The following is a 13,190-nucleotide window of genomic DNA, read 5'->3' as shown; positions in this document are numbered from 1 at the left end:
CCTAGGGTTCTGTCTGTCCGGTTTTTTATTTTTTAGTATGGTTTTTAATGCTTGTTTTCATTGGTGGATTTGTTTTTTGGTTTCGTTGCTCTCTTCTTTCTTTCTTTTTTTTTTCTTTTTAAATTACTTTTTAATTTTTAAATTTTTAATAATTATCTTTTATTTTTTATCTTAATAACTTTATTTTATTTTGTTTTATTTTTTTCTTTCTTTCATTCTTTTTTTCTCCTTTTTCTTCTGAGCCGTGTGGCTGACACGGTCTTGGTGCTCCGGCTGGGTGTCAGGCCTGTGCCTCTGAGGTGGGAGAGCCGAGTTCAGGACATTGGTCCACCAGAGACCTCACGACTCCACATAATATCAAATGGTGAAAGCTCTCCGAGAGATCTCCATCTCAATGCTAAGACCCAGCTCCACTCACGACCAGCGAACTACAGTGCTGGACACCTTATGCCAAACAACTAGCAAGACAGGAACACAACCCCACCCATCAGCAGAGAGGCTACCTAAAATCATAATAAGGTCACAGACACTCCAAAACACACAACAGGACTCGGTCCTGCCCACCAGAAAGACAAGATCCAGCCTCATCCACCAGAACACAGGCACCAGTCCCCTCAAGCAGGAAGCCTACACAACCCACTGAACCAACCTTAGCCACTGGGGGCAGACACCAAAAACAACGGGAACTACGAACCTGCAGCCTGCAAAAAAGAGACCTCAAACACAGTAAGTTAAGCAAAATGAAAAGACAGAGAAACACACAGCAGATGAAGGAGCAAGGTAAAAACCCACCAGACCAAACAATTGAAGAGGAAATAGGCAGTCTACCTGAAAAAGAATTCAGAGTAATGATAGTAAAGATGATCCAAAATCTTGGAAATAGAAGAGAGAAAATACAAGGAATGATTAACAAGGACCTAGAAGAACTAAAGAGCAAACAAACAATGATGAACAACACAATAAATGAAATTAGAAATTCTCTAGAAGGAATCAATAGCAGAATAACTGAGGCAGAAGAATGGATAAGTGACCTGGAAGATAAAATAGTGGAAATAACTATCACAGAGCAGAACAAAGAAAAAAGAATGAAAAGAACTGAGGACAGCCTCAGAGACCTCTGGGACAACATTAAACACACCAACATTTGAATTATAGGGGTCCCAGAAGAAGAAGAGAAAAAGAAAGGGACTGAGAAAATATTTGAAGAGATGATAGTTGAAAACTTCCCTAATATGGGAAAGGAAATAATTAATCAAGTCCAGGAAGGGAATAGAGTCCCATACAGGATAAATCCAAGGAGAAACACAGCAAGACACAAATTAAACTACCAAAAATTAAATACAAAGAAAAAATATTAAAAGCAGCAAGGGAAAAACAGCAAATAATATACAAAGGAATCCCCATAAGGTTAACAGCTGATCTTTCAGCAGAAACTCTGCAAGCCAGAAGGGAGTGGCAGGATATATTTAAAGTGATGAAAGGGAAAAACCTACAACCAAGATTACTCTACCCAGCAAGGATCTCATTCAGGTCCGACAGAGAAATTAAAATCTTTACAGACAAGCAAAAGCTAAGAGAATTCAGCACTACCAAACCAGCTTTACAACAAATGCTAAAGGAACTTCTCTAGGCAGGAAACACAAGAGAAGGACAAGACCTACAATAACAAACCCAAAACAATTAAGAAAATGGTAATAGGAGCATACATATCAATAATTACCTTAAATGTAAATGGATTAAATGCTCCAACCAAAAGACATCTACTGGCTGAATGGATACAAAACCAAGACCCATATATATGCTGTCTACAAGAGACCCACTTCAGACCTAGGGACTTGTACAGAATGAAAGTGAGGGGATGGAAAAAGATATTCCATGCAAATGGAAATCAAAAGTAAGCTGGAGTAGCAATTCTCATATCAGACAAAATAGACTTTAAAACAAAGACTATTACAAGAGACAAAGAAAGACACTACATAATGATCAAGGGATCAATCCAAGAAGAAGATACAACGATTGTAAACATTTATGCACCCAACATAGGAGCACCTCAATACATAAGGCAACTGCTAACAGCCATAAAAGGGGAAATCAACAGTAACACAATCATAGTAGAGGACTTTAACACCCCACTTTCACCAACAGACAGATCATCCAAAATGAAAATAAATAAGGAAACACAAGCTTTAAATGATACATTAAACAAGACGGATTTAATTGATATTTAGAGGACATTCCATCCAAAAACAACAGAATATGCTTTCTTCTCAAGTGGTCATTGGAACATTCTCCAGGATAGATCATATCTTGGGTCACACATCAAGCCTTTGTAAATTTAAGAAAATTGAAATCATATCAAGTATCTTTCCCAACCACAGTGCTATGAGACTATATATCAATTACAGGAAATAATCTGTAAAAAATACAAACACATGGAGGCTAAACAATACACTACTTAATAACCAAGAGATCACTGAAGAAATCAAAGAGGAAATCAAAAAATACCTAGAAACAAATGACAATGAAAACATGACGACCCAAAACCTATGGAATGCAGCAAAAGCAGTTCTAAGAGGGAAGTTTATAGCAATACAATCCTACCTCAAGAAACAAGAAACATCTCAAATAAACAACCTAATCTTACACCTAAAGCAATTAGAGAAGAACAAAAAAAACCCCAAAGTTAGCAGAAGGAAAGAAAGCATCAAGATCAGATCAGAAATAAATGAAAAAGAAATGAAGGAAACAGTAGCAAAGATCAATAAAACTAAAAGCTGATTCTTTGACAAGATAAACAAAATTGATAGACCATTAGCCAGACTCATCAAGAAAAAAAGGGAGAACACTCAAATCAATAGAATTAGAAATGAAAAAGTAGAAGTAACAACTGACACTGCAGAAATACAAAGGATCATGAGAGATTACTACAAGCAACTATATGCCAATAAAATGGACAACCTGGAAAAAATGGACAAATTCTTAGAGACTGAACCAGGAAGAAATACAAACTATAAACAGACCAGTCACAAGCACTGAAATTGAGACTGTGATTCAAAACCTTCCAACAAACAAAAGCCCAGGACCAGATGGCTTCACAGGCGAATTCTATCAAACATTTAGAGAAGAGCTTAACACATATCCTTCTCAAACTCTTCCAAAATTAGCAGAGGGAGGAACACTCCCAAACTCATTCTACAACAGCACCATCACACTGGTCCAAAAACTAGCCAAAGATGTCCCAAAGAAAGAAAACTACAGGCCAATATCACTGATGAACATAGATGCAAAAATCCTCAACAAAATACTAGCAAACAGAATCCAACAGCACATTAAAAGGATCATACACCATGATCAAGTGGGGTTTATCCCAGGAATGCAAGGATTCTTCAATATACGCAAATCAATCAATGTGATACATCATATTAACAAATAGAAGGAGAAAAACCATATGATAATCTCAATAGATGCAGAGAAAGCTTTCAACAAAATTCAACACCAATTTATGATAAAAACCCTCCAGAAAATAGGTATAGAGGGAACTTTCCTCAATATAATAAAGGCCATATATGACAAACCCACAGCCAACATCGTCCTGAATGGTGAAAAACTGAAACCATTTCCACTAAGGTCAGGAAGAAAACAAGGTTGCCCACTCTTACCACTATTATTCAACATAGTTTTGGAAGTTTTAGCCACAGCAATCAGAGAAGAAAAAGAAATAAAAGGAATCCAAATCGGAAAAGAAGAAGTAAAGCTGTCGCTCTTTGCAGATGACATGATACTATACATAGAGAATCCTAAAGACTCTACCAGAAAACAACTAGAGCTAATCAATGAATTTGGTAAAGTAGCAGGATACAAAATTAATGCACAGAAATTTCTTGCATTCTTATACACTAATGATGGAAAATCTGAAAGAGAAATTAAGGAAACACTCCCATTTACCACTGCAACAAAAAGAGTAAAATACCTAGTAATAAACCTACCTAAGTAGACAAAAGACCTGTATGCAGAAAACTGTAAGACACTGATGAAAGAAGTGAAAAATGATATAAACAGAAGGAGAGATATATCATGTTCTTTGATTGGAAGAGTCAACATTGTGAAAATGACTATACTACCCAAAGCAATCTACAGATTCAATGCAATCCCTATCAAGCTACCAATGGCATTTTTCACAGAACTAGAACAAAAAATTTCACAATTTGTTTGGAAACACAACAGACCCTGAATAGCCAAAGCAATCTTGAGAAGGAAAAATGCAGCTGGAGGAATCAGGCTCCCAGACTTCAGACTATACTGCAAAGCTACAGTAATCGAGATAGTACGGTACTGGCACAAAAACAGAAATATAGATTAATGGAACAGGATAGAAGGCCAGAGATAAACCCACGCACATATGGTCACCTTATTTTTGATAAAGGAGGCAAGAATATACAATGGAGAAAAGACAGCCTCTTCAATAAGTGGTGCTGGGAAAACTGGACAGGCTGCATGTAAAAGAATGAAATTAGAACACTCCTTAACACCATACACAAAAATAAACTCAAAATGGATTAAAGACCTAAATGTAAGGCCAGACACTATAAAACTCTTAGAGGAAAACATAGGCAGAACACTCTATGACATAAATCACAGCAAGATCGTTTTTGACCCACCTCCTAGAGAAATGGAAATAAAAACAAAAATTAACAAATGGGATCTAATGAAACTTAAAAGCTTTTGCACAGCAAAGGAAACCATAAACAAGACAAAAAGACCAGCCTCAGAGTGGGAGAAAATACTTGCAAACGAAGCAACTGACAAAGGATTAATCTCCAGAATTTACAAGCAGCTCATGAAGCTCAATATCCAAAAAACAAACAACCCAATCCAAAAATGGGCAGAAGACCTAAATAGACATTTCTCCAAAGAAGATATACAGATTGCCAACAAACACATGAAAGGATGCTCAACATCACTAATCATTAGAGAAATGCAAATCAAAACTACAATGATGTGTCACCTCACACCAGTCAGAATGGCCATCATCAAAAAATCTACAAACAATAAATTCTGGAGAGGGTGTGGAGAAAAGGGAACCCTCTTGCACTGTTGGTGGGAATGTAAATTGATACAGCCACTATGGTGAACAGTATGGAGGTTCCTCAAAAAACTAAAAATAGAACTACCATACAACCCAGCAATCCCACTACTGGGCATATACCCTGAGAAAACCATAATTCAAAAAGAGTCATGTACCACAATGTTCATTGCAGCTCTATTTACAATAGCCAGCACATGGAAGCAACCTAAGTGTCCATCGACCGATGAATGGATAAAGAAGATGTGGCACATATGTACAATGGAATATTACTCAGCCATAAAAAGAAACGAAATTGAGTTATTTGTAGTGATGTGGACGGACCTAGAGTCTGTCATACAGAGTGAAGTAAGTCAGAAAGAGAAAAACAAATACCCTATGCTAACATATATATGAAATCAAAAGAAAAAAAAAATTGGTTCTGAAGAGCCTAGGAGCAGGACCGCAGTAAAGATGCAGATGTAGAGAATGGAGTTGGGGACATGGGAAGGGTAAGGTGGGACAAAGTGAGAGAGTGGCATAGACTTACATATACTACCAAATGTAAAATAGATAGCTAGTGGGAAGCAGCCGCATAGCACAGGGAGATCAGCTCAGTGCTTTGTGACCACCTAGAGGGGTGGGATAGGGAGGGTGGGAGGGAGATGCAAGAGGGAGGAGATATGAGGATATATATATATATGTATAGCTGATTCACTTTGTTATGAAGCAGAAACTAACACACCATTGTAAAGCAATTATACTCCAATAAAGATGTTAAAAAAAATTAAATTAAAAAAAAAGTCACTGAGGTAAATGTTAAAATCTTGTATTCCGTTTGAAAGTCAATTAAAATTGCTTAAAAGTCAAAAATTGTTCAAGTATTTATAGTCAAGTTAAAAAAATTAGAAAATGCTGAGAAATTAGAAGACTATAAAAAAGTAAAGTTAGTCATCCATGTCCTACCCCAAAACAATATCATCCTGTACTCTCCCTGACGGACTTTTTCCTATGACTATTTGTGTGTGTATTTATAGGAGTTAGTTTTTATCTTTGGGGGATATTTCAGTTTATATTCTAATCATCATCTTGGTATTAATGGAAGTTTTAGTAAGTATATATTACTTTAGCAGTTTAAAAAAAGTATTTTAAAATGTAAATACTTTAACAAAATTGAGGTCATCTGACACATACTATTTTATTACCTGATTCTTCTTTTAAATTTTATAATATATTAATATCTTTTCAACCTGACCATTTTGGCACGGTCTCAGTAGCAGTTCTTGTGTATATCTTGTCTGGCCACAACCAGACTTCCTTTTCCCTCCTATTTTGGTGGAAAATATACTCCAATGTACTATTTCAGTCATCCAAACTTACCAGGGAAAACCTTATCTGAGAAAATGGATGCTGACTTTGGACTCTGAACCAGAATGCAAGGAGTCCACAGTGTTATGTAGATGGAAGGAGTAGTTTTAATTCCCTCCAGGGAACCTAAGAATCCCCTGTTTGTTTAATGATCCACAACGTCAAGGCCAATCTAGCCGGAAACTCCTATGCAGCAGTGACAAAGTCTCCACATGTCACCTCCCCCCACTGCAGGAGTCACTGCCAATTAATCACAGCACTTTGACCTGGAAGTGGCCTCCCAAATTCTTCTCAACACAAACTTTCTGGCAGCTACCATCATTTCACCATTGTCATCCGCTAGGAAACCTGCTTTCCATTCTTGCTGATATCCTTATCCTAGCTGAAGAAACAGCAGATTCTGCTAGAACTGACGTCCTCATCAGGAAGAAAGCCAAATATTGCTTGTGCAGAACTGGTCAGCTGATAAAGTACATATATGACTTTATAGTATTATCTCCCAGATGTTTCCAAGATGAAAGATACAACATTTAATGGACTCTGAAGGCTAAACTGCATTACCGTCTCATTTCAATCCCTATGATTGATGCTGGGAGGTCAATGCTAGTGACCTGGTCAGTGAGATCTTGTCCCATCAGAGGATTTGGCTTTAGGTCCTAAGTCTACACTGAGCCATCGTTTTATCAAAAATCACCCAGTACTAGTACTCAGCCCAGCGCTCTGGCATTGCATAGACTCCAGCCTAGCATGGTATACTGGGGGAGATTAGGGCATGAACAAGGGGGTCCTTCCTTTTCTTTAGCCTCACAATCACATGCATACAATTGCCAAGTCAATTTCTATTATTCAGTTAAATGGAAACTTTATGTATGAACTTACTAGTCTGGAACCTTTGAAGGATGCTGAGATTGATTTTAAAAATGAAAAACTTGATCTTATCAGTGCCTTTTGAACTAGAAATGGGGTTACCAGGCCACCATCTTGTGGAAATTAAATCAGCACGAATAGATGTGGAGCAGGGCAAACGTCATACCTCCCAGGATTTCCTTAAAAAATCATGTTAACTACATTTGACCTCTATAACTGCTTTTGGCTTCTGCTTTTTGTTTTTAGTCAAAAACATGCACTTCATTCACATCTTTACAGAACAGAGAGAAAATGCTCAAGTTTATAGCTTTTTGCATAATAGCATGATTCGGCTGGGCATTTAAGAAAATGAGTTGTCATACACACTTAACATTTAAAGGCAAGTGTCCTCTAATTGAACTTGATGAACTGAACCTTAATTGAACTTGATGAATTGATTTCTGTTGACCATGATTTCAGGTGACGTTATCGTTTCTAAGTTTGCTAGTTTATTATTATCGCCATAACCTCTTTCTATGCTCAACAAAAGTCATGTTGTTTCGAGCACTGTATGTTTTCTAATTTAAACTGCTCTACCAAGAGCATGTTGCAAGCACAGGAGTATTGTATCGGAAGTGTCTGTATCTTGAAATTGGAATGTGGGGTGATTCATGAATTTTGCATCAATTATTAAACAGTCATAGATGAAGCTATGCAGAGATGGATAGGGCAGTAAAATAGTCTGGTTACACCTACTGGCTTAGCCATGATAAATGAGTCAGGAAACATAAAAGTTCAAAACAGGTATTAACTTGAACTGCAATGCATACGTTCTGAAGGGAAGCACACAGTAGCCAGATATAAACAACCCAATATACAGACCACCTGCCTGGCAGGGTTAAAATAAAGGCAAGGACTTGGCAAAAGACTAAGGAATTTCAGAATCCTGCCATGCCAGTCTACCTTTCTCTGACAAGGTTCTTGAGGGAGACATAGCACAAACGATGATAACACTTGGAAAACAAAGGAGGTATTTTTATAGCTGGGACCATGCCTGATATCCCATAGCGCAAAGTTCTAATAATACTGCCTTGGATCATGTGGCTTGGACTTGAGCTTGAATCCTACCTTGATTTGACCTGTGTGCATCTTAAAGAGAGAGTGAAGACATTTTCAAAGAGTCCAGGCAAAAAGACAATATGAATGTCATCCCTGGGAGACTGAATTTTGTTTCCCTTGGAATGACATTTTCTTGGAATCTGAGCCAGAGGCTGATCTTGGAAAGCGCTACTTACCTCTTCCTTCCAATACTCAATGTCACCAAAAGGGAAGACCCATCTCTTTGTTGTCAGTGCTCTAGCCCTGGAACCCACCCAGAACTCCAGCGTCTGTGTTCACACAGCTGCTGAGAGGAAGGGCTTCAGCTGCCCTTAAGTAGAATCTTAGCCCTAAAGACACGAGTATGACACTGTTAACCCCCAGGCCTGGTCTCCTCATCACCCTCTCATTGCTCCTCACTTCTCTTTCTCTCTGTAAAGTGTTTGACTCATATTTTAGTACCTGACAGAAGCCTGGAAGTGATAAGAAATAGCCATGTCTCCTTTAGGTTCTCCCCCAAAGCCAGGAAGCTTCGTGAAGAACCCCACGGCTAGCCACTCATTGAAAAGCCAGAAGCAGGAACTAATGTTAGAAGTGTATCCCAGCACTCGAGTGCTTTTCAACCAGGGCGTTCTGAGGCGACTGCAAACATTAGACAGCCTTCTTGTCTCCTCTGTACACGAGAGTGCTTTGCTAAGACACGCAAACTCTAATAAAGGAAAGTGGCCGATAATTCACTCGGGGTGGCTGGTTTCCATGCTCCTCTTTGGGCACTTGTTCTAGAAATGGGCCTTCTAAACTTACTTCAGGAACTGAGTAGCCATGGAGCTTATTTTGTGTCTCCTTCAGGTAGTATTCATTTGTAGGGGTCTTCTTGAGCGAATGCATGGGATGTCCAGTTGAGACTGTCAATAAGGAATGGGGTGGCCTTTTCTGAAGGCAGACTCTAGAGACCAGAGGTCAGAAGCTGGTGACCCACAAACCATTTTCAGCTGATAGACAAGATTATTATTTTTTTAATGTCATGGCACTGAACAAAATTAGTGGTTGCCAATATGTAAAACTTAAGCGATTTTGCATAAAACTCTAGATTTCCAGCTTCTTTTTTTTAAAAAAAATCAGAATATCTGGCAACACAGGTAATATTTCATAGTCACAGTTGGCTTAAACTGAGTAGCCACTTGTCTCTTAAGAGGGAACACAAGCTTGCTACTTCACCTGGTTTACTTCACTCCACGTCCCCTCGTGGCCCTGTAGGATCTGAATCTGCTACCACTGGGGTCGGTTATCTAAGATGCCAAAACAGAAATCATGAGTTATTCTTTTAAATGTGCCTGGCTTGAAAGTGCCTATGGTTTATGCCTTATTCTTTTTCCTTCTGCACGAAGAATGACCATTCAAAGCTTTTTCATGTATGGAAAAGGACATTTAGAAGCGAAGTGGAGAATTTTACACTACTTAACCTGAATCAATCAGGCATACAAAGAAAATCCTGAAATGATGATATTAAAGTAAGATTTGAGATTTGAATTATTCAGGGGTAATTGCCTTAGTTTTCCACCTCACTGTTTCCCCTTTGCTTTCCTTACATGGACATAATCTTCAGAATGTACTTCTGTCAAAGGCCACAGTCATAATTCCCCTGCTTCCTTTTTTTTTTTTTTTTTTTTAACTCATTTGCACTCTTGGTAGCAATTGTTGGAGCCCTGCAGGGGAATAATTGCAGAGGAATTAACCTCTGACATTTTTCTAAAAATAGCCCTAATAAATCCAATCATAGGTAATTTACCTGTCTGTGTTCCTCCGGGGGTAACCAGCATTGAAGAAAGACTTGGCAGGCTGGCATTCCTTCAGCAATTATCTTTGAGCTGAGTTCCTGATGCCTGTGTATTTTCTCTGTTTAGAACTACAGAGTACAAGAGGGAGGGGATATAGATATACATATAGCTGATTCATGCCATTATACAGCAGAAATTAACACAACATTGTAAAGCAATTATACTCCAATAAAAAAAATACACTTAAAAACAAAAAAAAAGAAATACAGAGTACAAATTTCTCTCTTCCCTCTGACCTCGTGACCCTGTTTTCTCAGCACCTTTCTCCTGGGGTTGCAGTAAGGCCTTGCTCTTCCAGAAGGGTGTGTTCGGCTCACCAGAAAAGAGGGAGAATTTGTGGGGTCCCTCCTTGAGTTTCCAGCTCCTGGAGATTTCCCGACGATTCCTCTGTGATCCGCCCCTTCGTTTTCGGTGTCTGAGCTTCAAGCATCTCACCCCTTCTTCCTCAGTCTTCAGCCCTCATTTGGATTCCACAACTGAAACTCATTTGGGGAAGTTTCTGGGTGTAGAAGAAAGGGGAATGCAGAAGGACACGGGTGGGAAAAGAGCCTGTGGTTGGTAGAAATTATCAAAGAAAATTGCCATTTCCGTGAGCCGTGAAGAAATACATTTTCTCTTGCCCAAAACAAAAGGGTCTGAATGTGCTTTTTCCTTTTGTTCTCTCCAGTTGTTCCTAGAGACCACAGTGCAGGGTGGGCATCTAGGAAATTTACTTTCCCAAGTGCCACTTCTAGTGGCACTTAAAATACAGAACACAAAATCCTTGTAAATTCCACAGCAGAGATAAAGCCCTAAGCCCTTAAATGCACAGAAAAGTATGTCTATTATCTATCGTTTCAAAGTAAGTGTGCAGTTACTTAAATTGCCTTTGTCTTCTTTTTTTCAGCTGACATTATCTCTACGGTAGAATTCAACCACACGGGAGAATTACTAGCGACAGGGGACAAGGGGGGTCGGGTTGTAATATTTCAACGAGAGCAGGAGGTAAGTGGCAGTGAATGCAAAATGCCCATTTTCTTCTTTTAAAGAAGGCCTCCCACTGTTCCTTAATCCTCATGTGTCGCCCTTAACCTTGCTGCTTGGCTTGCAAACTAAAACTGCCAAAAAGTCATTAACATCAATAGTTACACGCTCAGGGTCACAAAAGCACCGGAAAATAGAGCCTTTTCTGGGCAAGGTCTCATCCTTCCAAACCTGGGTATTGCACATTCAAAACGACCTCACTTCTCATCTGACCTGCAAAATTCCGCGGGTGCTTGTTGAGTGTTAACGCCTCCTTTTTCAGTGGGGTTTATTCTCCTCCAGCTGTTGAAATTCAGGCACTCCTAACAGAATACCTAGGATAAAAAATATAACCCTTCCCCAACAGATATGAAAAGGATAACTTGGGTCAGAAGAGAATACGTACAATTTACAGGCATACTTCAGAGATATTGTGGGCTCAGTTCCAGGCCACTGCAATAAAGGGAATATCACAATAAAGCAAGTCACACCAATTTTTTGATTTCCCAGTGCATATAAAAGTTATATTTACACTATACTGTGGTCTGTTAAGTATGCAGTAGCATTATGTCTAAAAAAACAAGGTACATACCTTAATTAAAAATACTTTGTTGCTAACCATAAAAAAAAAAAAAGAAGAAAATGGTAGCTCCCCCTACCAAAGGGAGTGAAATCCCAGAAAATGACATCTGAGCAAGGCATGTAGCCCACACTTTACTATAGGTGACACGAAGTTCCCTGCAGCTGAATGCTCTATGCATTCTGAGCAGGAGTTCTCACTCCCAGTGAATCTCGAAAAGCCCATTTCTTCCTGAGACTTGGGTTCCACTAGGAATTGTTTCTCTTTTTCATATAAATTGAGTTTTTTGGTGTCTGCTTCTGTTCTGTCAGAATGAAATTATGGCCCAATTTGATTTCCTTGGCCTCCGCCGGCGTGGTCCTGAAGCTTCCAGCAGGCCAGTCTGTGTTCAAGTAACTCTCCCATCTGCTACTGCCCGCCTCGGAGATTCACCCGGCACGGCGTAGCAGGAGGGCCCAGTGCAGGAGGGAGGTTTCGCAAGAGACTTCCCTAGCAATTTAAAGCCCGCTTTGTGCCTCAAAGTCATTTGTGCTCCACCTCCCCTCAAAAAAGGAAAGCCTCATTTAGAGGTGATATATTTGGTAATTGCACATTATTTGCAATTAATTTCTATAAGGGCATCGTAATCCCTCGGGGTTCTGTGTGAATTCAAGTGTTCGGCATTAAATCAGGCACCCAGCCTATTCCATTGGCCCTGGAAACGCGAAAATGTTGTTGGCAAGTAGGAACTAATAGCTCTCCGTGACCTGGAATTTCTCCTGCTTTTCCGGAGCTGCCTGGTGCTAATTGGTCTGGCAGATCCTGCACACACTTGACAGTCTGATTTGGATGGTAGCAAATCAACACTCGTAAAAATGTATCGTTCAGGTGGATTAGCTCTCTCTGCAGTAAACAGGGTAGGAGCGAGTACGTCAGCCTTTAAAGTCCTTCTAAAATTGATTTTCAAACCTTCTTCTTCAATTTTTTAAAAAAATCCAATTAGGTTCAGAGTGATGATAAAGAGAAACCAGAGGAGTTGTTTAGCATAAATTACCCAAGGCAGGGTGTTGCCAGTAATATTCCGCTCCATGTTTCCCATTAGGTATTTATAGGTTTCACCTATTTTAATTTACTGAAATATGTGGGGAGCCTGATTCATTAGTAGAAAGAAGGGGGACACATTTTCCAAAGGAGGGTGGGTTTGTTCAATAAGGAATAAATGTTGAGGATAATAACCTACAGTTAAATGTTGAGCTTTGCGGTGGGACTTGGGGTTGAATGAACACTGAGCTTGAGAAACACAGCCATGTGACAACATCTAGGTCAGGCCTCCTTTCGATTCCCGTGGGTGACACCTGTGCGTGAATCCTCAAGAGGTGCTGTCCTGGAAAATCTGTTCAAGGAACCTCAGTGCCCT

General features: G+C 39.3%; 1 protein-coding gene across 5 annotated transcripts in view; it reads left to right on the top strand.

Moving 5' to 3' along the window:
• The window catches only part of PPP2R2B (protein phosphatase 2 regulatory subunit Bbeta), a 462,603-nt gene that overhangs the window by 335,979 nt on the left and 113,434 nt on the right, over positions 1–13,190 (top strand). For all 5 annotated transcript variants that reach the window (XM_007194185.2, XM_007194186.2, XM_057540770.1 and 2 more), the window contains one exon: positions 11,099–11,196. In XM_007194185.2, coding sequence (XP_007194247.1) covers positions 11,099–11,196 — 98 coding nt within the window. The remainder of the gene's footprint in view (positions 1–11,098; positions 11,197–13,190) is intronic.

The sequence above is a fragment of the Balaenoptera acutorostrata genome, chromosome 2 (assembly GCF_949987535.1).
Source record: "Balaenoptera acutorostrata chromosome 2, mBalAcu1.1, whole genome shotgun sequence".
NCBI lineage: Eukaryota > Metazoa > Chordata > Mammalia > Artiodactyla > Balaenopteridae > Balaenoptera > Balaenoptera acutorostrata.
Note: the sequence above shows the minus strand (reverse complement) of the source record. Positions and strands in the feature narration are given on the sequence as shown.